We start from the raw sequence: 27,820 nt of genomic DNA, 5'->3' as shown, positions 1-27,820 counted from the left end.
ATAAATAGTTCACTTGGACATTTGTTTACTGAGCATTTATGTACTAAGATTTCTCCACAGTCTTTCTTGCTCAGCAGCCCCCATGTGTTACTATAGCAGAGAAAGTCCACCAGATTCCCTGCTATGACATCCTGTGGTGTCGTGCCACCCCACACTCCTCCCTGACCCCAGGCTCTGCGTGAACTGGGCGCTCTCCTCCAGTCCCTCCTGGTACTCACTCTGGAGCTCTGCCCTCTCCTCCAGTCCCTCCTGGTACTCACTCTGGAGCTCTGCCCTCTCCTCCAGTCCCTCCTGGTACTCACTCTGGAGCTCTGCCCTCTCCTCCAGTCCCTCCTGGTACTCACTCTGGAGCTCTGCCCTCTCCTCCAGTCCCTCCTGGTACTCACTCTGGAGCTCTGCCCCTCCGCTCAGTTCCTGGAGCAACCAGCTCCCACCTCTGCCTGCACAGTGCTCCTTTCTCTGCCTCATTAACCCTGTGTGTCATTTAGGTCTTGGAGGAAATGACAAGTTCTTACAGAGAACTTTTTCTTTTTAATCCCATTAAATGTTACATTTCTTCCATAGCAAACTGTTCTTTTTCTTTTATAGTACTGAACAAAATTAAAGTCATCTCTCTCTCTCTCTCTCTCTCTCTCTTACTCTCTTTCTCTCTTTCTTTCGGAACCTCGGGCTGCTCCTGGATGTGCCCTGACCGGAGAATTGAGCCAGTAACTGCACTCTGGGATGATGCTCCAAATAACCGAGCTATTGGGCCAGGGCTTATTTTATTTTTTTTTCAGGGACAGAAATAGAAAAGGTAAAAAGAGAGGGGAGGGAGAAGGGAAGCATTCATTTGTTGTTTCATTCAGTTGTCACTGGTTGCTTCCCCTGTGTGCTCTGATTGGGGATCAAACCAGCAACCATGTTGTTTCAGGACGATGCTCTGAACCAAATGAGCTAACCAGCCAGGGCCTACACATGTATATATTTCTTATCTCTCTCTTCTCAGGAGAGTTAGTTATAAAGGAGCAGGGCTCATCCCTTTTGTTCAACATTATCTACTCAGTGTACAGTGTTTAGCACTTAGTAGGTGCTATATAGGTACAAGGAGTGGGTGTCCAGGAGCCGCCAATCTCCCAGGGAATTATGTGAAGAATGCCCCCTGGAGTTGTGCAACTCAGTGGCTCTGATGATCATTTAATTGTTAGTGACTAAGATTACTAATAACTATGCCTGTTTATGGTCAACAACATCTTATGAATAACAGTAGAATATCATACTTCCACAGCACATCTGGTTGGGTACTGATAACAAGTCAAAACTTACATTATTTCTTCTCCCTTTCTTTAGACAACAAGCTTCTGAAGGGCAGGGAATATTTCTGCATTCCTTAGGGGAATATTGTTTTGTATCTTTAGTGCTCATAGATAGTGGGCAAGTAATAACATTTCCTTGTTCTCCTAATGTTTTACACATGCTCCACTAAAGCCCTAGCACCTTGTATCAAAAATGCGTGATTAGGCCCTGGCCGGTTAGCTCAGTGGTAGAGCGTTGACCTGGCGTGCAGGAGTCCCGGGTTCGATTCCCAGCCAGGGCACACAGAAGAAGCATCCATCTGCTTCTCCTCCCCTCCCCCTCTCCTTCCTCTCTGTCTCTCTCTTCCCTTCCCGCAGCTGAGGCTCCATTGGAGCAAAGTTGGCCTGGGTGCTGAGGATGGCTCCATGGCTTCGCCTCAGGCGCTAGAATGGTTCTGGTCGCAACAGAGCGATGCCCCAGATGGGCAGAGCATTGCCCCCTAGTGGGCCTGCCGGGTGGATCCCAGTTGGGCGCATGCGGGAGTCTGTCTGACTGCCTCCCCGTTTCCAACTTCAGAAAAATACAAAAAAAAAATGTGTGATTTCCTCTGTTTGAGTATTGTCCTTATTTATCACTTTATTGTTGGTGACACCTGCAGATTGGGCTCCATAAATATTTACTGAAAGAATATCAGGTTACCAGTAATAAGGATGGTGGGAGAATCAAATAAGGGACGCCTTGTAGATGGGTGGGTAGGGGCTGTGGTCAGCTGTGGTGGCAGCAATGTGATGTTAAAGGGGAAGGTGGCCAGCAGGTGGTGGCTTTCTCATCATTGGTTGTGTTTAATCACAGTCTGGGCAGCCACTTAACAGAAAGATTGTTCAGAAGATTTAAGAGCCAGATGCATTGTTGGGGTTGATGGCTTTTATGGGGACTTTTAATGGTGCCATTTTTAAACCAGGGCTCTGATCTGTGTTGTAAATTCTATGGTGAGTAATTTAACATTTACTATGAGGGGGTTACATTAGATGATTATTAAGGCTCCATCTTAAATGTGATTTTATATCTTTGGGAATAACTATACCTAGTAATTATGTACCCATAAAACTACCATCCAATGCACTACTCATATCATTATATAAGAAAAGGAGACACTCTCACTAATCAGATGAATTGAAATAGAAGTTAAAAATGAAAGCTGGGAGTGCACTTTCCCTCTCCACAGAAGACGCTGTCTTCCTCCCTGGCTGAGCTGAGACTCGGAAGATGTCTTCCCCTGGCAGCGAGGAGCAGACAAGCGCAGGCAGAGCTGTCTAGCCTGGGAGGGGTCTGGTTGCGGGGTTGCCTCACAGCCCCCTGTATCACAATTGAGTTATTCCGCAGCCCTGCAGCCAGGGGAAAAAAATGGAAGTCTGGAAGCTGCAATGCGAGGACACCTTATTCCCAGTCCTGCTACAGCCGCGCTGTGTACAGGGGCTGAAACACTTATGCTGTGTGCCGACACACCCCATCCGTAAAGCCGGGAAATGCTGTTGTCCACCTCACAGGCATGTTGTGATAATTAATTAGTGCCTGTTTGCCACGACCTGCGAGTAGCTGAAGTCCCTTGGCAGGTGTCATCATTTATCCTGAAGCCTCCTATAATGACGGCCACCACCAGCTGTTGCTTATTGGAGTCGGGAGGACAACGGCCCTGAGTAGATTTCACCTTTTTCTTCGTATACTTGAACTGTCTCTTCTGACTTTCCTTCTGAATTGATATAATTTCTTCTCCATCTATAGCACACAAGTGCTCCTAAGTGTTGTGTAATAATTAAGTGTCTACTGACACGCAGTTAAAATATCCCTGTCAACAGTGTGGTTCCATCACCCCTCCCCGGGGACCCTCCCCAGACCTTCCTGCTACACCTTCTAACAGGTTTCCATACACACTGCAGAGTCTGAATCTGGTCTTCAGGACAACTTCATCTATGAAGTCCCAGTCTCTTCATCGTCAGGAGAAAGAGCCCTTGATAGGAACCATACATATTATTTATTTATTTATTTTTATTTTTTAATTTTTATTCATTTTTTAGAGAAGAGAGAGAGAGAGGGAGAGAGAGAGACAGAGAGGAGAGAGAGACAGAGAGAGAGAAGGGGGGAGGAGCTGGAAGCATCAACTCCCATATGTGCCTTGACCAGGCAAGCCCAAGGTTTCGAACCGGCGACCTCAGCATTTCCAGGTCAATGCTTTATCCACTGCGCCACCACAGGTCAGGCACCATACATATTTTTTAAACCTTTTCACTATCTCCTGATGTTTCTGTTACTCTCAAAGACATACATAAAATAGTTTAGAACTAGAAAACACAGCCCAACACTCCCACTCCCATCAACAAAGAAGTTGAGGCCCAGGGCGCTAGGTCACACTGATTCACTCACAGAACTGAGACAAGGCAAGGATTTCTTGGTTCATTATTAATTTGTATTCTCATTCAGTGAATTCCTCAAAGCTCTATCTCAGTCTCTACAGAGTAACCCTGCACCCACCACAATGCCTACCTATGAACAACTGTTGAGCTCCAGAGGCCGAGTGCATGGCTGCTGTACGTACACACACCTCTACGTATCTTGACTTCTGCAAGTCAGTGTCACAGGTGAAGCCTCTGATCCTCTGCTTTTGAGTTACAGGCTCTGCCATGTCTGTCCCATTTCAAAATCTGTCCTATTTTTGCCTTAGCCAAGATCCTGCCTTTATATTGGGCATAAAATTAGCCTATTTTATGCCTCAATTAGCCTATTTCTTTCTGTTAGATAAAAGTGGAGGATATTCCAAAGAAGATACATAGATGACCGATAAATGCATGAAAAGATGTTTAACATCATTAATCATTAGAGAAACTGAAGTCAAAACCACAACGAGACACAACTTCATACCCTCTAGGATGGCTATGATAAAAAAGATAGCAATAATAAGTGTTGGCAAGGATGTGGAGAATCTGAACCCAAATACACTGCTGGTGGGAATAGAAAATGGTGTGGCCATTGTCAGTTTCTCAAAATGTTGAACATAGAGTTACCATATGATCCACCAATTCCACTCACAGGCATGCACCTGGGAAAAGGCACAGGTCAGATCAATTGAACAGAGGGTCACAGCCCATGACCTACAGACAAGAGAACAGAAAAAAAGTAGGTTCTAGAAAGTAAGCATGAACTTGGGTACCAGGAGTGTACAGGAATTACTTGTGGTGAAAGGCTTTAAAAGGGTGGGCCACCTGACAAGGGACAGGGTCCTGCTGGGGGGAGATCTTCATGAGGGAGGACACTGAGCTACAAACAAAAGAAGGAAGCCACACTGTGGAGCTGAAATGAGAGGATGACTCTTAGAAACTGTTCTGTACAATTGACTCTTTTCACAGATGTTGGGAATGCCGGTCAAACCAGGGGCTTCCACAGCCTCTCAGTTTAGAGCTGAATCTAGAACCCGCTGTCTCCTGACTTAGCACATTTGCAGCTGATTTGTTACTGAGAAACCTGCATGTCCCGGCTGTCAGGCATGGCTGGAAGACCATAAATTGGCAGCTAGCTGGGGGCACTTAATTTAGGCATCTGAGCTCTTTCGGTAGAAAATTATCTTGGTTCTTGGTAATGTAAGTAACACTAGGAATTTGTAGGACAGGACAGCAAGAGACTGCAGCATTTTTAGGCAGTACTGACCTGCCTGTGAAAGAACATATACTGTCACTGAATTTTCCTTTCTCCTAAATGTTGTATTGAATACACTGAGGTCTGAAAGCTGGCAGGGGAGGAGAAAGTGTCTGGACTACAGGGTACGCACCCCAAACATGGGACAAAGGTAAGGTCCCCTCATAAGATGACCTAGACCCTTCATGATACCTCTCTGGAGCTAGGGTGGAAAGCACAGCAGAGTTACAACAGAAGAATGTAAAGGACCCCCCCCCGGCCCCCCCCCCCCCCCCGTGGCCTTTCTTTCTTCCTCAATAGAGAACAAAGGGGGAACTCTGGTACAATCCTGGTCAGCCACTGTCTGCGTGTCTGGGGGAAACCAAACAACCTTCCTGGGTCTTCGTCCTCATTTTAAAAGGCAGGTGGGGAGACCTCCAGGTTAAAGGAGGTTTAAGAGACATATCAACCAATTACATGGATTTGTATCAAAATTTGAAAATAATATATTACATGCTTTATGAGACAAACAGGGATGTATGAATAATGAATACTGAGTAAGTATTAAGTAAAAAAATTATTAACTTTTAGGTGTGACAATGATCATAGTTACATCTTTTAAAAAGTCCTTTTTTAGAATTATACTGTTTGCAGTTGAAATGACATAATGTCTGGTGTTTGCTTCACAACAGGCGTGGGAACGAGTGGTGCCACTGCGACAGGAGGCTGGTCTGGAGTCGATGACTGTTGACGCTAGGTGATGATTGTAGGAGGTAAGTTTACTATTCTCTTTAATTTTGCATGTTTGGATGTAAAAGAGCTAAATGTGAACCAAAACAAAAACAAAAACCAAAAGCCTGTGGTCCTTTCACACTAACTGTAAAATGTTGATTTGAGGACTATAATAAAAGAAAATGGCTGTCTTTTTTTTTTTTTTTGTAAAGTAACATTTTATTATTTTGCTGATAATTATAATCAGTAACAATAATAAAAACTAGTGTTCTGAGTAAGCCCACTGAAGCATCAAACATACTGGCCCATCCTCCAAATAAAAGGAATTTCCTATAACTTACAAAATATATCCCCCATGGAGAATTACTTATATTTAAAATTGTTACAACAATCTTAAGAATTCTTGAGAATCCATACACAGCAATCTGTACAAAGTACAGCTGTATCTCAAATTCTCTGATCAAACTTTGACAACAAGGTTGACAACTGATCAAGCTAGAGGGAATGCAGGATTTCTGGAAGTAGTTTTAATCTCTGTTGTAGTGGAAACTGAAATAAATTTAATTTTTTTAACATACTGCCTAAACAATATTAATATATTTGGTATGTGAATATCAGTGATATCTTGGTTTACATCAGGAAAAATTATTTTATGTTCTGTAGTCCTGAATGACCGGTAGAAATTTGGTAAAGTTATAACAGTAATGTTTGAATTATCAAAACTGCCTAAGAAGATGGATATGTAAGAGAAGTCCAAGGCTTCCTTGAGTTGATTGAAAAATTTTAACAAGATGTTCAGTAATATATATGAGTGCTTGCAAGTCTTTTAAAGGATATTCTTAATTTGAACGCAACAATAGAGAGAAATAAAGAATGCTCAGGCAAGTTTAAAAAATTAACTTGTGCCCTGGCCGGGGAGCTCAGTTGGTTAGAGCATTATCCTTAAGTGCAGAGCTTGCCCGTTTAATCCCTGACCAGGGCACATACCGGAATTGCTCGATGTTCCTCTCTCTCTCTCTCTCTCTCTTCCTCCTTCTGCTGAAATCAATAAGTAAAAAAAAAATTAAAAATCACCCTGTAATTCCCTTGAATATTTCTCCAGGATGTACTTAGTAAATATTGTGCTTAGTTATTTGGTTTTCTTCAAATAGGATCTTTTCTTTGTTTGCAGTTACAGTAGGTGGAAATATCACTGAAAAAGAGCCTCCCTCCCTAAATTTGTATACCTGCAAAAAGCTACAGCCTCCTCCATCCCAGTGGCACCACCCCTGTTGCTTCACAATCTTCTCCTTTCGCGTGCTTATCACCTGCCCCTTAAACTTCCTGCGAACATTAAGTAGCTTCCATGCTGGGGTTAAAACCGCCTGGCTTCCCAAGTGTTGTGTGGTTAATCTTTAAAGACTGTGTATCAGCTAGGTCATTAGGGATGGTAGAAAGGAATAGATCATCTTCAAACTGTGACTTAAAATAGCCAAGTCACCTGAGCCTTCCAGTGCTGCTCCCCCTCTACCCTGCTGGGTGGGTTTGAGTTACCTGCTCTTCCACTGACTCACCCTGGTTCTCAGGTGACAACATTTCAAGAACCCTGCCACTTGAACCACCTGTTATTTTTAGTTTGGGATTAGTAAAGAAGAGAGGGCAAATTCAGACTAGAAGCAATGAAATTGATTTTGGCATTTTCCTATCTTCTCCTTCCACCTCACTCAAGAACTCCCAGCATTCTCCCTATTTCTCCTAGGACCCTGTCTCTCAGGCAAGAATACAGATGTAGTACTAACATAGTGCTTAAGCCCACAGGCTCTGGGACCAAACTGTATTTATTTCAGTTCAGTATCTTAATGAAACTGTTCTTTTGAAGGCCACTATTTCCTTATCTGAGAAAATCTAGTAAATGTATTGTGAAACTTTTTTCCTCATGATTCGATATAGCAATTGTTACTGAAGACCACCTCTTCTTGATGACATGCTCTTCTCACTTGGCTTTTAGACATCACGTTATTCTGATTTTTTTTCTATCTCCCTCATGGCATTTCTCCTGATTCCTTTATTTAATTTTTCTTTTGGGAGGGCTTTTTAAAAGACTTTATTGGGGAGACACACATGGGTGGGAACTGTCCTTAAGACATCTCAAGATGCTCCTGGTTCCTTTCATAGTCATTTCCACTCATTCTGCTATTAAATTCAGGGATCCTTTCTTTTCTTAGTGAATGCCCTCCAATGGAGAGCTGAGCAATTTTACAGCGTTGCCTATCACTCTGTGCGCATGCCTCCAAGTTTTATTATTGTTCCTGGTCTCCAATGCTCGCATCTCTGTTTGTATTTCGTCATTGTGTTTAATTCAGCACTAATTGATTAAATTTGCCATGTTGTCCTTCCTCTACTCAACTTTAACTCTCTTCCCACTTCTTCTTACCACTCTCTCAGGTTTCAAACTCTAGAGTCATCATATGATATGTGCAATGGAGAAGAAATTGTTACCAAGTTTCATCAATTCTTTCTTTGAAATGCCCTAAGACATCTGCCTCATCCCCTCCATGTTAGCGGTGGCACAGACCCTTGTTTTCCTGTACAGTTACTATCACAATGCCTTTGCCACTTTCCTCTTAGTTGAGTCTCTCTGTTCTCCAATTTTTTTTTTTTGGAAGAATATTCTCAGCTCAAAACACATTATACTTCATTTTTCCTACAAGTCAAAACTCCTTTCCCTTCCTTCAAACTTGCTATAAGTTAACCCAACCCTACTAACAACTTCTCATAGCTTCCAGATATGAGCCCTCTGCTTTTTATCAGCAACTAACATGCTCTACCCAGCTCATGCACCCTATTCACACTGGTCCCCCACTTTAGACTGTTCTTTTTACCCACCAAGCTTTTAGCCATTCTTTGAGGGCCTATCTCTTCCACGAAATCCTCTCTAATTCTGTCATTCATCACTCGTCTTCCATTTCTTTTTTGTTTGTTTGTTTTTTTTTTGCAAGAGAGAGGGTGGGGGGAGGGACAGACAGGGACAGACAGACAGGAAGGGAGAGAGATGAGAAACATCAATTCTTTGTTTTGGCACTTTAGTTGTTCATTGATTGCTTCTCATATGTGCCTTGACCAGGGGACTCCAGTCGAACCAGTGACCCTGTGCTCAAGCCAGTGACCATAGGGTCATGTATGATCCCATGCTCACACTGGCAACTCCAGGCTCAAGCCAGATGAGCCTGCGCTCAAACTAGATGAGCCCACAACCAAGATGGTGACCTTGGGATTTTGAACCTGGGTCAGTGTCCCAGACTGACGCCCTATCCACTGTGCCACTGCCAGGTCAGGTGGTCTTCCAGTTCTTACTAGTTGTAGCATTTTTAGCTCATTCCTTAGTGAAACTCTAAATTACATACAGCGTGTATTGTTTTAAGTTATTTATTGTGTGTACTTCTCATTTTCCCCAATCATATTGTAGCCTCCTACAAGCCAGTAACTTAACACAGTGCCCTACCATTCCATGGGCTGATTTAGCTTAAGCTAATTTAGGAAGAGTTCTTAATCTGACTGACGTTTAAATCTGATAATTAACTTCTGTGTTTTGTGGTTAACTATAAAAGTTAACAAGTATGATTATGTGGTTACTATGTAAGAATAAAAATTATTTAATTTTAATAAATGTTTACAAAGTCCCAAACACTTTCATGCACATTTACTTAGTTTTCTTTGTATAAAAGTATCTCCCATTTTTCAGAAGGGGAGCTGAAGCTCAGGGACATGAAGTGACTTGCTTAAAAGCTTACTGTGCTGAGAAGTTGGAGCCCTCCACTGAAGCACAAGGCTTCCCATTCATTTTTTTTTTTTCTTCCAGGAAGACCTAACTTAACTAGTGAATATACAGAAGAAAACACACTATGATCCCATCAACCTCAATTTATGTAGGTTTTAACATAACCATGTTTGGAGTAGAGTGTAATGTATTTTGTGTTTAGTCTCAGATTACCCTCCTAGCATGCACTCAGTTTCACAATTCAGAAATCAGGGAGTCGCCTTCAACACTGCCCTTTCCCTCACCCTCCCACATCCATTTCATCATTAAGCTCAACTTTATTGCCTCCATTTCTCTTAAATTTCTCCAATCTGTTCATGTCTGCTGTACCTTAGTCCAAGCTACTAGCACTTACTGTCTCTTTAAGAGTCTCCTTACATCTAATCTTATTTTCCCTAATTTGTTCTCCATTTAGAATAAACTTTTCTGAATGCAAATCTGATCACATCTCCCTATTCCCAAGCACGCTGTCATGCTTTTCATTGTTCATGTAACAACCCCCAAATCTTTAGTACAACCTTAATGATCTTCATACTCTCACTATCTCACACCTCACTCCTCTCTCCCTCTCTCTCTCTCTCTTTCTCTCTCTGGTCCTCTCTCCAGTGTCTCAAATACCTGCTCCCTCCTACTACAGGCTGTTATCCTTGTGGACAACACTCTTCCCTTTACTCTTTACACACTTAACTCCTATGCATCCTTCACATCTAACCTCAATTATTCTTTCTCAAGATAGCGTTTACTGACTTTTCTGACAAGGCAGAGCTCTGTATGACATATAATGTCAGCATCACACAACTTCCCTTCATCTCTTATCTCAGCCGAATTCTGTATTTACTTCTGTGGTTACTGGGGGTTTCCTCTGCCCACTGGACTAAAAGCTGCTTGAGGAAGGAATAAGTTCAGCCCCTCTCATGGGACTAAATACTTAAAAAATATTTAATGAGCGACTGAATGGTTGAATAATCACTCACTATTGATGACTACTGGCTATTTCAGTTTGGTTAATGGTTTGATGTTAATTTGTGGACAACCAACCTCAGTTGACTTACTATCACTGTTCCAGTAACACTGGGATTCTAGCTTGTGGTCACAAGGGAGTGAGAGACTACAATTGGCAACGTTGTCACATCCGATTTATCATATGGCTTTAAGTTGTCAGATCACGTTTTGTTTATAGGGAAGAGCTACAAACTGAAATTCTCAGTTCTGTCTAGGTGGACAACATAAACATTGATGTTTCAACACTTCACAGATGTTGAGGCAGTAAGTTCAACTTAAACAAAGAAACACCATAATTAAGAAGTGAGGGGATAGAGGAGCAAATACAGTATAGGCATGCTGACTGTGTTGGAGGTAGAGTACTCTGGGCCTGGTGCATTGTTCTGATCTCTGGCTTATGGGAAAGCATGACAGGAAGTGGGACTGGCTTGACTTCCACCCGTACATGCTTCTGAATAATCAAAGGATCTTGATGACATCAAATGGGAGTGTTGCCTTTAAACCACTGTACAGGCCCTGGCCAGGTAGCTCAATTGGTTAAAGCGTTTTCCCCAATATGCCAAGGTTGCAGATTCAAGCCCTCTTCAAGAAGAATCAAGGACCAACCAATGAATGCATAAATAAGTGGAATAACAAATTGATGTTTTTCTCTCCTTTCCTCTATCTAAAAAAAAAAAAAAAAATCAATAAATAAGAACAAAAAAAGAAAACAAAACCATTGTACAACGTGAGCTTTGAGGGTAGTATAATAAATGAACTACACATTTTTAGTACAAGAGCAAGAGTAAATTAATGCTCATCAGGTTTTTCTATATCATTTGAAAGAGTCAAAATTCTTGTGAGTATGTGTAAGAGACAATTAAAGATAGATGAGAAGATGGGGAATAATTACTTTTCTTGAGTAAAAGACCTAAGGGGATAATGACGAGCTGGAGTAAATCTTGAAATGTCGCTTATTTGCAAAATGCTAGCTGGGTAATAATTCACAGAATGCATAAAGACTTAAAAGACTGCTGCCTTAATGGAGGTTTATTTTTCTATTTTACTTATTAGGATCACCTTAATAATTCATGCGTGGCAATACTTTTAATGAGCAACAAAATCTCACGTATCTCATTTAAACTTGGCAACTGTGCTGACAGTTAATCTAGTCCTGAACCTCTGAGCCAGCAATTGAAGAGCAGCCCTGGGCTGTTAGTAACTGAAACCATCCCAATTTCAGTAATCCTAAGGAAAGTTATGCCCTGGATGAATGGTTGAATTTTATGGTCATTTTCTAGGGAGACTTACTCATTTGTCACTGAACACTATCCCACTAGGCAAGGCTTGGCTTTACTCTAACAGCTGCAGGTACACAGATAATTTAGACTTAACCTGTTACCTGCATTTACCAAGCAATTTTATTAAGACACCATCATTTCTTCTTCTTCTTTTTTCATTTATCTTTTTATTATCCCTCTGAAGTGAAGCCACCATCATTTCTTACAGGCACAATGAATAAAGCATTTATAATTATTTTTCACTAAAAAAAGGCTCCGAATGGTAAGTTTCAAGATACTGTTTAAAGTAAGATTTCAAAAGCAGACACTAATTTTATTTTACATTTATGACAGCAAGTACCCCATTTCTATGACGCTACTGACTGCTATATTTACAGTAGTCTGACTGACAGAAGAGAGACTCCATTTAAATCTATTTTGTATCCAATGAGATTGTTTTAAATTTAAGACTTGTTCTTGGCATAGTGAGTGAATTTGAAGAAGCTCACTGACCTAGCCACTGATTTCTTGCATATACCATTCTTTAAAATTATTAAAGGTCAGTGAAAGCCTGGATTTTGGCAGAACAATGTCACCACAAAAACTTGGTTTTTATTTTACTTACTAAGATCACCTTAATAATTCATGCATGGCAATACAATCAAGTAACAAAATCTCACGTATCTCATTTAAACTTGCTGTACTGAAATCTAACATGCCAAATTATATCACATCTGGGTTCACTGCATGCAGAAGCATCCATACCTGGTGTAAGGAGGGAGAGGCAGAGTGATTCTGGTCCACTTGTTGAAAGTGTCTGACACCAGGATCCGCTGCAGGTGATAGCGACTGCATTCGACGTTGGTAGGCAGGCAGTCCCTCACCAGGGGGTGCCACGATAATCCAAGATCTACCGAATATTCTAATTCAATAGCTGAAATAAGAAGCATTACTCTGAATAGAAATACATGTCTATAGAGCCAGGGACTATAATTACTAATGTTTTTCTTTCAATCAAATGTCAGTTTGATTCCCCTCATACAATGTTTCCTAATTTGAGATGTTTCCTGGTTTGATTTTTCCCTCTGTATATTACTAGTTATTAACTTTCCATATTAAAATAATATTTATTTTAAGGAAATATAATCAAATGAAACAAATTTTTCTGAATTATTCCTTATACCGAGCAACTTTTAGAACCACCATAACAATGACATTGCTTCATATTCAGTTAGAATAAGTCACAATAGATACAATGTATATATATTTATGATTTAATCTAGTATATAGTTACAAAGTATGTATTACATAAATATATTGCGTAGATACATCTTCTCTGCTGTGTTATGGGACATACCTGGAACCAGAAAGGCGAGGAGGGCACTGAGAGCTCTGAGATTTGTGCCAGAGCGCGCTGCCAACTGGGGGCTTTGGAAAGATATTTCTTTCCTTTCTCCTAAAATATTCAATTTATACTCATTATTTTATACTTTTCTCTTCCTGTTCCCTCCTTAAGACTTTATAAACTGCTTTAACCCTCACCTCCCTACTGAATTTACTTTCTCTGAGGCTGTGATTCTGGATCTTGGCCACACACTGGAATCAGTTGGGTACCTTTAGCATCTACTGATGTCAGGGTCCTCTCCTCAAAGATTGTGATTTCACTCTTCTGGGGCGCGGCCAAGGTGTCGGAAGCTTTAAAGCTCCCAGGTGATTCTCAGGTACAGCCAGTGTGGGGTCGCTCACTCCCCTACGGTTCCATGTAGCCTCTTCTAGTTAAATACAACGACTTGTCTCAGTCTTCACTGTACTTGTCCGCCCCATGCACTGGATATTATTAATCACTCCCTGATTCTTTAACCTTTCTTTTCTCTGGGGAGACATTACTCTGAATCAACTGTCTTACCTTCCCTCTGACTCCTGTGCTAACTAGCCCAGCTCGGTTGGCATTCTCCCAGACTCCATTTCTGTCTTCTTTCTCTCAGGGCTTCAACTATTGCCCCGTGCCTAATGCTGTGTCTCAAAATCGATTTCACTCATTCAACAAATGTTCATTCAGTTGGCACAGTGCTGGATGCTTGCACATTGTCATGCACAGCATAGACAAAGTTCCCACTTTCCATATTGGAAGCCGTCCTCACAAAAGAATAGCCACTCAAAATTCCTTTCACCGAAACTAAAGAAATACTCAGTATTTCCCCTCATAAACAAACATCTCTGAACTACCACATTCTATCAATGACAATACATATGCACTAGTTTTCTATGTTCAAAATTTAGACATTATTTTCAATATTTTACTCTATGTTCCACCTGTCAGTTTGGAGCCGGCTTTTTTCCTTCATGTTTGCATTGTTTTGTATTGACTTTATCCATTCCGTTGCCCTTCTTGCCCCACGGGCAGGTCTTTCTTGCCTCCACAGCAGCTCCTTCACCGGGCTCTCCCCTCCCCACCTCCACCAGCTGCTGGCCAATCTCCCTGTGTGCCATGGCACTCTTCTGTATTGTGCCCTCTTACTCATGAACCGGTCAAGCATAAATTCCTGTGACTGCTCTTTTAAGGTACTGTGTTGCCAACTGTGCTTATCCACTTCCCTTTCATTTTGTCATTCAGTTTCACCTCTCTTGGGAGGTGGCACCAACCCACAGTAGAAGGCACACGTGACTGAGCTTCTAGGCTGTGTTTAAGTCCTGGCGCTGCTGCAGGCTGCCCACGCCATAACTCACCCCCTTGAGTTCTCATTAACCTCCTATGGTATTTAGGGGGTAAGTCATTTTGAACCTTAATGTACTATTCTATTTTCAAATTCAGCACTCTGTTCTCATCCATTAGATGCAAATATTACCTGTTCAGGATGGTTCACTCATCTTCCCCCATAGAGCAGGAGAGCCCTCACCTCTGCTTCTTTGCTTATGCTGCCAGACAGCGTGGGGCATCCTTGCCATTCACCCACCAAATCCACTCCAACAACCAGCGCCATTTGAGACTTAGCTCCTTTGTGAAATCTTACCAAACTCCTTTGACTGACCGCCTGGTTCTATCCTTCTCCTCTGAACTCTCATTACATTATGCATCAGTAGCACTCCATACAATATTTGACTTAGTCATTTATTGGACTCTAACGTTTTGAAGTATCCCTTACCGAGACTGTACCTAATGAAGACAGGGTTTCCTTACACTTTTCCATGTTCCACTCCTACTGTCTAGTTTAGTGTTGGCTGATTGATTGGATCTGAGGTAAGAAGAACACTGCTGGGATTCCCCTCAAATATGTGCATTAAGTTCAAACTAATGAGAATAGAAAATGTCTGGATTTTGCAGGACCTTGGAAGTAATGAAATGCCTCAGATTTTGGCATCCCCAGAATCTAAAATAGAACAAGGTCCTTGTGAATATTCCAGTTTGAATCTCCTGGAAGAAGAGTGGGGTGCTGAAAGACCAGGAAGCCCCGAATCCTGACAGGTCTGTAAGCTCTGGGGAAGGGTCCAAGTATGCAGTAATGCCAGTTTTTATTTCTCCTAAGATAGGTCCACGAGCATGTGTGTAGGGTATGTGTGAGTGTGAGTGTGAGTGTGTGCCTGCACACTTTACAGGATGCAAATTGGTCTCAATGAGGGTGGCTTAGAATATGCTATGACCCATGATGGCAAAGAGTAAAAGGCTAAATGAGAATAAAATTTTATGACTCCTGGGGAGATGGAAAGAAGATAACTGGATAAGTAATCTAAAGGCCCAGGCCTTAACACCCATGTGTATACAGACTTCTGTGTAAATCCTATTGCTTATTCCGGTATTCTCTGTGTCTAGATTTCTTTATTCCATAAATCTGATACTAAAAAAAAATGTGAATTTACAAAAAGTGATTTTGGGGTTATTACTTATATATAAAAGAAGTCTCTATGTACAAATGCTTTAAAATAAGCTCATATTTTTATGCTTTAAAAAATAAACTTCCAGACATTAAAATTATAATTAGGCCCTGGCCAGTTGGCTCAGTGGTAGAGCATCAGCCTGGCGTGTGGGAGTCCCGGGTTCGATTCCCGGCCAGGGCACACAGGAGAAGCGCCCATCTGCTTCTCCACCCCTCCCCCTCTCCTTCCTCTCTGTCTCAAACTTCCCCTCCCACAGCCAAGGCTCCATTGGAGCAAAGTTGGCCCAGGCGCTGAGGATGGCTCTATGGCCTCTGCCTCAGGCACTAGAATGGCTCTGATTGTGGCAGAGCGACACCCCAGATGGGCAGAGCATCGCCCCCTGGTGGGCATGCCGGGTGGATCCTGGTCGGGCACATGTGGGAGTCTGACTGCCTCCCGGTTTCCAACCTCAGAAAAATACAAAAAAAAAACAAAAACCAAACCAAAACAAAAATAATTATAATTAAACTATAGAACCATCATTCAGAGCTGCCTGAAATCTAGCTGAATGGAAGTCCTACAACTAGGGATATAAAGAAGAAGTCACATCGAGACTGGTAGGAGGAACTGAGAATCAGAATGAGCTAGTCCCATACTCACATGTGGTGGATAAAAGTCAGAAGGTTTATCTCAACTGCCAAGGCCCCCTGAAGAGTGAGGGACCCCAGCTCCATACCAGGCCTGCCTGCCAGGGTTCCAGTGCCAAGAAGAGAAGTCACCATAACTTCTGGCTGTGAAAACCAGTGGGAATTACAGCTGAGTGAGATGGAGGGCTGCTGGAGTCCCAGGCAGTTCCTCTCAAAGGACCCGATCACGGACTTACTCAGACTCACTCCCTGTGAGCTCCAGCAACTGAGGCAGCAGCTCAAAAGGCACCAGGGACATATGGGGAGGTATTAAACTGGCATCAGAGTGAGAGCTGGGAGCCAGCTTTGCACTAGACACAAGTGCTGGCAGAATGCATTACAGCATTCTCGCCATATCACGGTTCACTTTCCGTGGTCTCACTGTACTGCTGATTTTAAAATTGTATATATCTAGAGAGGGAAAATGGCAACAGAGTAGGCGGATGTTACAACTCCCACCTCCCAGAACCAAAGTGGATTGCAACTTAACTGAGGAACCAGTTAAAAAACCAACTCTGGACTAAACTAAGAGGAATCTATAACCAAGCATCACCGAAGGAGCCATGCTGAGCTGGTAGGAAGCTAGGAGATGCGGAAAGGGCTTCCCCGCTCCCAGGAGCAGCGGGGCCTGGGGGTCTTTCACGGTGAGGTGGGTTGCCCAGAGAGTTGTGGGTCCTCAGCCCTAGGACCGGAACCCCAGCCTAGAGTCCCAGAGATTTGACAAGGTGTACGGACAGTAGTTAGCTGAAGAAGAGCTGGGTTACTGTTTGCGAGAGGGAGACAGAACTCTCAGACCCAGGCTCCACCTTAAAGGGACCATGCAGAAAACCTTGTTCACAGGCACTTACCCGGGGCTCTGGGAGCGGGGAGCAGTGAGAGGACTGGAGTTGTGAGAGGAGAGTGTAGTCTCGGGGACACAGGGAGAGACTGAGGGGGACAGTCACACTGACCCATGTACTGGGTCACTCCCCAAACCTAAAGTGCCCATTTAACCTGGGAGAGCCAAGCCAGCAAAGGGAAGCAACTACCCCACACAACAGAGGCTCTCCTGCTCCAGTCAGTGCCAACAGATGCTTAGAAGCAGGGGGTGCATCAGGAACACAGGTTTGGAGCGCTGGGGTCTGGGCTACACCCCCCAAACTGTTGAGTACCCTCTGAATGACAGGAGAGCCTGGCTGCAGCAGCAGCCCTGTGGGGGGCAGAGCCCAGCAAGACAGCCTACACAGCAGCAGCGAGAGCCCAGTGGCCTGCCATGGCGGCAAGGGGCGGAGCCTGGAGACCATTCAGTGTGCCTGCGGGAGGTGGAGCCTGGAGACCATTCTGTGCGCCTGCGGGAGGTGGAGCCTGGAGACCATTCTGTGTGCCTGCGGGAGGTGGAGCCTGGAGACCATTCGGTGTGCCTGCGGGAGGTGGAGCCTGGAGACCATTCGGTGTGCCTGCGGGAGGTGGAGCCTGGAGACCATTCAGTGTGCCTGCGGGAGGTGGAGCCTGGAGACCATTCAGTGTGCCTGCGGGAGGTGGAGCCTGGAGACCATTCACTGTGCCTGCGGGAGGTGGAGCCTGGAGGCCATTCAGTGTGCCTGCGGGAGGTGGAGCCTGGAGACCATTCAGTGTGCCTGCGGAAGGTGGAGCCTGGAGACCATTCAGTGTGCCTGCGGGAGGTGGAGCCTGGAGACCATTCTGTGTGCCTGCGGGAGGTGGAGCCTGGAGACCATTCAGTGTGCCTGCGGGAGGTGGAGCCTGGAGACCATTCTGTGTGCCTGCGGAAGGTGGAGCCTGGAGACCATTCTGTGTGCCTGCGGAAGGTGGAGCCTGGCGAGCCGAGAAGTCTCCTGGCCTGCGGGACAGCCCGGCTGCGGCCCACAAAGTCCCCCGGCCTGCGGGACAGCCCGGCTGCGGCCCACAAAGTCCCCCGGCCTGCGGGACAGCCCGGCTGCGGCCCACAAAGTCCCCCGGCCTGCGGGACAGCCCGGCTGCGGCCACAAAGTCCCCCCGCCTGTGGGACAGCCCAGCTGCGGCCACAAAGTCCCCCAGCCTGCCGGACAGCCCAGCTGCAGCCACAAAGTCCCCCGGCCTGCGGGACAGCCCAGCTGCAGCCACAAAGTCCCCCGGCCTGCGGGACAGCTGCCCACAAAGTCCCCCGGCCTGCGGGACAGCCCGGCTGCGGCCACAAAGTCCCCCGGCCTGCGGGACAGCCCGGCTGCGGCCCACAAGCCCGCACGTCTGGCAGTGCCTAGTACCCAAGGAGCTGGCGGCAGCGGGGGCCAGCGGAAAGAACACGCCTTGGGAATAGAGAGGCCACATACACTGGCAAAGAACAAATAAGAGCCAGCCTAGGAGTGCAGCTGATATTTACAAAGGTATCAGGACCCAGCAGAGGCAACTACAAATTCTGGATTGCTTGTAGCTCCAAGAAGGTTGCTAAGGGCCAGTAATAAGAAGTGACCCCCACTGGTCTGTGCCAGGTTCCAGCCAGGGAGGTCCAGGGCTGGTACATCCAGGGGCCAGATATGAAGAGCATCAGCTCAGAACCTTACAACCCTTGTTAGAGTGGTATCTTAAGGAAAGGTTTCTCACACCTGACCCAGCTAAGGCATAGAAAATGCTGACACAAATAGAAAAAAGAGCAGTAGCAGCAGACAAGTAGCCCACAGCAGATTGCAAACAACAGCTAAGGCCACCAAAGAAGATCTAGAAATAACACAACTGAAAGCTGGAGGCAGACAACACCAACCCTATACTCAGCTAGCTATAAAATCAGCACATCCAAAGGAGCAATCTATACAGAGACAAAATGGGAAGACAGAAATTCAAATGAATCAACAAGAGAAATCCCCAGAGAAAGAACTGAATGAGATGGAAATAACAAAGATACTTGATGTAGAGTTTAGAATAATGATTCTTAGGATGCTCATGGATCTTAGAGCAACAACAGATGGACATAATGAGCACCTAAACAAAGAGATAACAAGCATCAAAAAGGACACTGAAATCATAAAAAAAATCAGACAGAAATGACAAACACAATATCAGAAATGAAGACTACACTAGAAGGAATTAAAAACAGGCTGGATGAAGCACAGGATTGAATCAGCAATTCAGAGACAAGATAAGTGAAAGCAGGGAAGCAGAACAGCAAAAAAAAAAAAAAAAAAAGAGAGGATCAAAAGGTCTGAGGAAACTCTAAGAGAGCTCTGTGACAATGTGAAGAGAAACAACATCTGCATCATAGGGGTTCCTGAAGGAGAAGAGAAAGAACAAGGGATAGCAAGCCTGATTGAAGAAATCATAGCTGAAAACTTCCCTAAACAGATGAAGGAAAAAGTCACACAAATTCAAGAAGACAGAGAATCCCATTACAGAGGAACCCAAAGCAACCTACACCTAGACACATCATAATTAAAATACCAATGCTAAGAGAGAAAAAAAGAATACAAAAAGCTGCAAGAGAAAAGCAGTCAATCACCTACAAAGGAGCCCCCATAAGGATGACATCTGCCTTTTCAACAGAAACACTTGAGGCCAGAAGGGAATGGCAAGAAATATTCAAAGTGATGCAAAACAAGAGCCTACAACCAAGACTTCTCTATCCAGCAAGGCTATCATTTAAAATTAAAGGAGAAATAAAAAGCTTCCCAGACAACCCCCCCCCCAAAAAAAAAACCCCTCAAGGAATTCATTACAACCAAACCAATGCTGCAAGAAATGTTAAAGGGCCTGTTGTAAACAGAACAAAGGGAAAAAAAAATCTAGTAAAAGAGGAATGTAGATTTAAAGAATAAAATGGCAATAAACAACTACATATATCACTGGTCCCCAACTCCTGGGCCACAGACTGTTACCGGTTCATGGGTCATTTGGTACCGGTCCGCAGAGAAAGAATAAATAACTTACATTATTTCTGTTTTATTTATATTTAAGTCTGAACAATGTTTTATTTTTAAAAAATGACCAGATTCTCTCTATTACATCTGTCTAAGACTAACTCTTGATGCTTGTCTTGGTCACATGATACATTTATCTGTTCCATCCTAAAGACCAGTCCGTGAAAATATTTTCTGACATTAAACCAGTCTGTGGCCCAAAAAAGGTTGGGGACTACTGACATATATCAATAACAACCTTAAATGTAAATGGATTAAATGCTCCAATGAAAAGACATAAGGTAGCTGCGTGGATAAGAAAACAGAACCCGCACATATGCTGTCTACAAGAGACACACCTCAAAACAAAAGATACATATAGACTGAAATTAAAAGAATGGAAAAAAACATTTCATGCAAATGGAAATGTAAAAAAACCTAGGATAGCAATACTTATATCTGACAAAATAGACTTTAAACAAAGGTTATAATAAGGGATAAAGAAGGTAACTACATAATGATAAAGGGAGCAGTCCAACAGGAATATATAACCATTATAAATATCTATGTGCCTAATATAGGAGCACCCAAATACATAAAGCAGATTTTGATGGATATAAAGGCAAGATCAAGAGCAATACTATAATAGTAGGGGATTTCAATACCCCACTAACATCACTGTATAGACCCTCAAGAAAGAAAATTAACAAAGAAACAGCAGCCTTAAAGGACACACTAGATCAACAGGGTTTAACAGATATCTTCAGAACCTTTCACCATAAAGCAGCAGAATATACATTCTTCTCAAGTGCTCATGGTACATTCTTCTAGGATAGACAACATGTTAGGACACAAAACAAGTCTCAATAAATTTAAGAAGATTGAAATTATATCAAGCATCTTCTCTGACCACAGTGGCATGAAACTAGAAATCAACTACAATAGAAGAACTGAAAAACATTCAAACACTTGGAACTAAATAGCATGTTATTAAATAATGAATGCGTTAACAATGAGATTAAGGAAGAAATAAAAAATTTCCTTAAAACAAATTAAAATGAACATACAACAACTCAAAATTTATGGGACATAGCAAAAGCAGTCCTGAGAGGGAAGTTCACAGATTACAGGCATACCTCAAGAAGCTAGAAAAAGCTCAAATAAACAACTTAATCCTGCATCTAAAAGAACTAGAAAAAGAACAGCAAGTAAAGCACAGAGAAAGTAGAAGGAAGGAAACAATAAAGATCAGAGTGGAAATAAATGACATAGAGGCTAAAAAAACAATACAGAGGATCAATGAAACCAAGAGCTGCTTCTTTGAAAAGGTAAACAAGATTGATGAACCTTTAACTAATCCCCTACTATTATAGACTCACCAAGAAAAAAAGAGAGAGGACTCAAATAAATAAAATTAGATATGACAGTGGAAAAGTAACAACTGACACAGCAGAAATACAATGGACTGTAAGAAAATACTATGAAGAATGGTATGCCCCCAAATTAGACAACCTAGATGAAAGGGACAAATTCCTTGAAACATATAATCTTTCAAAAATCAATCTGGAAGAATCAGAAAACCTAAATAGACTGATTACAACAAATGAGATCAAAACAGTTATCAAAATACTCCCAACGAACAAAAGCCCTGGGCCAGATGGCTTCATAGGCGAATTCTACCAAATATTCAAAGAAGAACTAACTCCTATCCTTCTCAAGGTATTTCAAAAAATTGTAGAAGAAGGAAGACTTCCAAGCTCCTTTTATGAGGTAAACATAATTCTGATTCCAAAACCAGGCAAAGACAGCACAAAGAAAGAAAATTATAGGCCAATATCCCTGATGAATTTAAATGTTAAAATTCTCAACAAAATATTAGCAAACCAGATCCAGCAATACATGAAAAAAATCATACATCATGATCAGGTGGGATTTATTCCGGGGAGGCAAGGCTGGTACAATATTCACAAATCAATCAATGTGATTCATCATATAAATAAAAGGAAGGAGCCTGACCAGGTGGTGGCACAGTGGATAGAGCGTCGGACTGGGATGTGGAAGGATCCAGGTTCAAGACCCCGAGGTCGCCAGCTTGAGCGCAGGCTCATCTGGCTTGAGCAAAGAGCTCACCAGCTTAGACCCAAGGTCGCTGGCTCCAGCAGGGGGTTATTCGGTCTGCTGAAGGCCCGCAGTCAAGGCACATATGAGAAAGCAATCAATGAACAACTAAGAAGTCGCAACGCGCAATGAGAAACTGATGATTGATGCTTCTCATCTCTCTCCGTTCCTGTCTGTCTGTCCCTATCTCTGCCTCTGTAAAAAAAAAAAAAAAAAAAAAAAGGAAGGAGAAAAACCACATGATAATATCAATAGATGCAGAAAAAGCATTTGATAAAATCCAGCACCGATTCATGATCAAAACTCTCAACACCAGGAAGATAAACAATCCAATAAAAAAATGAGCAAAAGAAATGAATAGACACTTCTCCAAAGAGGACATACAGATGTCCAATAGGCATATGAAAAAATGCTCAACATCACTAATCACTAGAGAAATGCAAATTAAAACCACAATGAGATACCACCTCACACCAGTCAGAATGGCGCTCATTAACAAAACAACACATAATAAGTGCTGGAGAGGATGTGGAGAAATGGGAACCCTACTGCATTGCTGGTGGGAATGCAGACTGGTGCAGCCACTGTGGAAAACAGTATGGAGATTCCTCAAAAAATTAAAAATGGAACTACCTTTTGTACCCAGCCACCCCACTTTTAGGAGTATATCCTAAGAATACCAAATCACTGATTCAAAAGAAGAAATGCACCCCCATGTCTACTGCAGCATTGTTTACAATAGCCAAGATCTGGAAATAGCCCAAAAGTCAGTCAGTTAATGAGTGGATTAAAAAGCTGTGGTACATATACACAAAGGAATAACTATGCAGCCACGAAAAGAAGGAAATCTTACCTTTTGCAACAACATGGATGGACCTGGAATCTATTATGCTAAGTATATAAAAGAAGCCAGGCAGAGAAAGAAAAATACCATATGACCTCACTCATTTGAGGAATCCAATGAACAATATGAACTGAGGAACGGAATAGAGGCAGAGGCAGGATCAAGGGACCCGAGGGAAAGCGAACAGAGGGAAAGGGGATGAGAGGATGGGATCAGAGAAGGGAAAGAGATTGGTGAAGTTATGTATATAGATATATAACATTATAGAGAGCAGGAAAGCAAATCCTGGAGGAGGAAGGGAGGAAGGCTTTGCGGGGAGGGGAGCAGAGGTAATGTTGAGGGGAACACAGGGTTGGGGGGATTTATTCGGTGGGACACTTGAATTTATGTAAACACAATAAATTAAAAATATATAAAAGGTACAAAGAAAAATAACAAAATCAAATAAAAAATTGTGTATGTCTAATTTTGTATTGCAGATTTTTTGCTATATCGTGGGATTTTGCGGTATACGTATAGGTATTTTTATATATTTATTATTTTAATTATTTCTGTGGTAAATAAGCAACATAAGTGTGAGAAAGGTTAATAACAGTGTGAGAAAGGTTTATAAGAATGTAGGGAGGGTTTATAAAGCCTTAAAATATCTATAAATAATGAAATAAATATAAGGTCACTACTTTGCGGATTTTCACCTATCATGGGGGTTCTAGAACCTAACCCCATGATAGATGAGGGACCACTGTATTCCTTTTCTGAGACCCTCCTCCCCCCACAGACCCAGCAGGCAGGCCCACATCTGAGTCTCCATCAACCTGGATCACACTCTTGCTCCACTCTGGTGATACTGAGAACCTTCCCTACTCATGGGTATTGCAGGCATATCCATGCTGTTTCCAGTGGCTTATCCATACAAATGGTCTGTCTTGTCTCATTCTTCAGACTATCCTAAAATCTCTCAAACAACAACCTGTGGTTTCAGTATGCCCTGTACCTCTCACTAAATGGCCCCAAACCTGGCACTAGCAGCAGTCAGCCTTGCTTCATAGCTTGGCCTCACCTGGGCACCTCCAAGCCCAGTGCAAGTAGCAGCCATCTGCAGATTGCACTGTAGATGATGCCAGGTAGACCTGAGCAGAACACAGGCAGTGGCTGACCTCAGGCTGCACCTTCCAGGAGGCCCCAGAGCCAGCATACCTGGTGAAAAGCTTCAGGCAATAACAAATACCACCTGCACACCTCCACAAGTGATACACTCAAGGGGTAGACTCAGCTGGCACCAGAGCTCCACTGAAGTAAGTCCTGATCTATGGGGTGGGCTCCTGCACAGCTGATCCTCTACACAAGTCAGTGGTCACAGGCAGTCCTTATAGCCAATCGACCTGGGGGCAAATCCCTCCCATTGGCATGCCAAGAGCAATCAAAGCTCAATTTCAGGCAGGTATACATAGCTCACATGGGGGAGAGCAATGCACCTGGAGTGCCCAGCTGGGGGTATCAGGGAGGCTGTGCCACTGGACCTGACAGACCACCTGCTACATAAGGCCGCTCTACCAAGCCCAGGAGATGTAGCAGCTCCACATAATACATAGAAACAAACACAGAGTCTGACAAAATGAAGAGCTAAAGAAACACGTCCCAAATGAGAGAGCAGAACAAAACCCCAGAAAAAAAAATTAAACAAAATGAAGACAAGCAATCTACTAGATGTAGAGTTCAAAACAATAGTTGAAAGGATGCTCAATGAACTTAGAACTTTAACAAAGAGATGATAAACATAGAAAAGGACATAAAAACTATAGAAAAGAAGTAGTCAGAAGTGAAGGTTACACTAACTGAAATGAAGAATAATATCCAGGGACTCAACAGTAGAGAGATGAGCTGAGAATCAAATCAGCAATTTGAAATACAAGAAAGTAAAAAACATTCAATAAGAACAAGAAAAAGAAAAAAGAATCCTAAAAAGTAAAGATAGTGTAAGGAGCCTCTGTGACAACTTCAAGCCAAGCAACATTCACATTATGAGGGGTGTTAGAAGGAGAAGAGCCAGGGTAAGGGGCTGAAAACCTATTTGAAAAAATATTGACAGGAAACTTTCCTAACCTGGTGAAGGAAATAGACACACAAGTCCAGGAAGTACAGAGTCCCAAATAAGATGAATCCAAAGAGGCTCACACCAAGACACATTGTAATTAAAATGCCAAAGGTAAAAGACAAGAGAATCTTAAAAGCAGCAAGAGAAAAGAAGTTAATTACCTATAAGGGAGCTTCCATAAAACTGTTAACTGATTTCTCAACAGAAACTCTGCAGGTCAGAAGGAAGTGAAAAAAAATATGCAGAGTTATTAAAAGCAAGGAGCTACAAACAAGGTTCTTTTACCCAGAAAGTCTATCATTTAGAATTAAAGGACATATAAAGAGCTTCACATAGAAGAAAAAGCTAAAAGAGTTCCTCACCACTAAGCCAGTAGTACATGAAATGTGAAAGGGTCTTCTTTAAGAAGAAGAAGAAAAAAAGATAAAATATATGAACAGTAAAATGGCAATAAATACATATCTATCAACAATTGAGTCTAAAAAACAAAACAAACAAGCAGAACAGACACAGACTCAGAGACACAGAGACCATTTTGACGGTTGCCGGAGGGGAGGAGTTGGAGGGCTGGGGGAAAGGGTGAGGGGTTAAGGAGTACACATCGGTTGCTGCAGAATAGTCACGGGGATGCAAAGTCCAGCATAGGGAATACAGTCAATAATCTTATAAGGTGTCAGAGGGGTATGAGATTTATCTGGCTGATCACTTAGTTATGGAATGTCTAATCACTGGGGTGGACACTTGAAATGAATATAATATTTATGTCAAGTATAATTGAAAAATAAAACGCTTAATAAAGTAAACTTCTAAAACTCAATTTACTCATTTTAAAAAATGCAGTTATGGTATGACTCAAAATGCATCTATGTTTTAGTTATTTAGCAAAGGTATAGTGTAGTCCTTGGACAGAGGCAGCCATAGATGTCCATTCACACATATGTGTCCCTCTACCTGAAGACAGAATACTTACCATAACAAGAGTCTGTGACTGAGCAGGAGGCAGCAAAATCTAGCTGTAGAAATGAATCCTCATTCACAGCAATGTCCGTGGTGACTACATAACGGGTGCTGGCCTTTTCGATGAAGACCAGGGCGTCCCCAGTGGAGCCACACACAGGCATCTTGGTGCCCCCAGGGTGGAGTAGCCATTTCCTACTATCCAGGGTTGTAAAATCATCCTCTAACACTGTATTACCAGAAATGTTTCCTCCAATGAGAATCTGAAATGTAGTTTTAAAAAATCACAAATTTTGATTTAGGTTTTAAGATATGAAAAAGCACAGTCATTTTTGTTTGTTTTTAGCTGTCAGATTGCTCAGAACTGGCAGTGCACTGCAAACACGTTAGGGGCTTTTCAGAATGCTCTCATTTATGTGGTTTGCTTGCCCATCTGGCAAGAAGCTACAGAAAACAAATTGGAGGATAGACAAAGCCATTCCCAGCCTTCCTGGGCCAAACTGCTTTGGAAACTACATGTGCCCAAGCTGGGAAAGCAAAACCTGGCTTCCATGTGATTATTTTTCATGTAAAAGTTCTATTTAAGGACAGCAGTACCCGCAGGCATTTCAGCTTAATTCTGTGCATGGATTCCACAGTTTGCTAACAGGTTCTTTGAGTTTTGTCTGAAATGCATTTTATTATGTATGAAGATCCTTTAGAGTTGTCCATAGGATGTTGGGAGATTTATTTATTTATTTTTTCCTTCAAAGGCTAGAAAAGAGGATTTGGGAGTTACTGCATGTGGCGCCAATGCTAATTTGCATATTTTCTTTTTCAGAGAATTATAACCTCGTTCCATGCTTGATAAAGTCCCTGTATCCATGTGGCAGAACCCTCTCTGAGCAGGGCCTGGGCCTTCTGCTGTGTCATTTACACCGCTCACAGAAATTAGGGGATATTTCAAAATGAATATGAATTGATGAAAAAAAGAAGCATTTGATTTTTTTTTATTAAACAAGAACATAAGAAAAGCAAACAAATCAAAGAAAGTTGTTTATGTAAATGAGATGCAAAACCAACTTTTACTTCATTGGTGAAAATGCACCATTCAATAGGCTGAAAGTACTGGAGTATCTACACGTTCCTGATCACCTCATTTTTGTGAGCAGTATACCGTATTTTTATAGGCTCAGGCAACTGAAGGAAAGAGAATGAAAGGGAGCTAAATGTCATACCTAATCTAAGCTGCGTGTCCTTGGGCAAGTCACTCAACTGTCTAATCTGGGCTTCCTCTACTGAACTGGGGGTTGGACTAAGTGCTATCAAATGCCACATTCAGTTCAAGTGACAAAATTATAATAGTTCATCCTGAGGGGACTGACCTGGTCGATAACCCAGGGACTGTAGAAGTGCCCGTTTTCAGATGGCTGCCACCAGCGAAGGCGAGTGGAAGTGGACCGGGCTTTCATGGGGATCTCCAGGGCGATGTACCTGCCCACGTTGCTGGAGTTGCTGAAAAGGAACTCCTGCAGGAGACTCCACGACAGGCCGCCGTTGAGAGAGCACTGCAGAAGCACAGGCTGGCTCCTGGGGTCTGGGACGCCTTTCCCGCACCCCAGTCTCATGAAGAACTGCACAAATCTGACACCAGGAGACTTTACTGTAGACATTTACTTACATGAGAAATGCACAC

The 27,820-nt window shown here is 42.7% G+C and overlaps 1 protein-coding gene across 2 annotated transcripts in view; it reads right to left on the bottom strand.

The window, feature by feature from the left end:
* The window catches only part of RELN (reelin), a 649,217-nt gene that overhangs the window by 62,576 nt on the left and 558,821 nt on the right, over positions 1-27,820 (bottom strand). For both annotated transcript variants that reach the window (XM_066354462.1, XM_066354463.1), the window contains exons 44-46: positions 27,510-27,768; positions 26,159-26,408; positions 12,496-12,664 (exon numbers count right to left, since the gene is read on the bottom strand). In XM_066354462.1, coding sequence (XP_066210559.1) covers positions 12,496-12,664; positions 26,159-26,408; positions 27,510-27,768 — 678 coding nt within the window. The remainder of the gene's footprint in view (positions 1-12,495; positions 12,665-26,158; positions 26,409-27,509; positions 27,769-27,820) is intronic.

This window comes from Saccopteryx leptura, chromosome 12 (assembly GCF_036850995.1).
Source record: "Saccopteryx leptura isolate mSacLep1 chromosome 12, mSacLep1_pri_phased_curated, whole genome shotgun sequence".
NCBI classification, from domain to species: Eukaryota; Metazoa; Chordata; class Mammalia; order Chiroptera; family Emballonuridae; genus Saccopteryx; species Saccopteryx leptura.
Note: the sequence above shows the minus strand (reverse complement) of the source record. Positions and strands in the feature narration are given on the sequence as shown.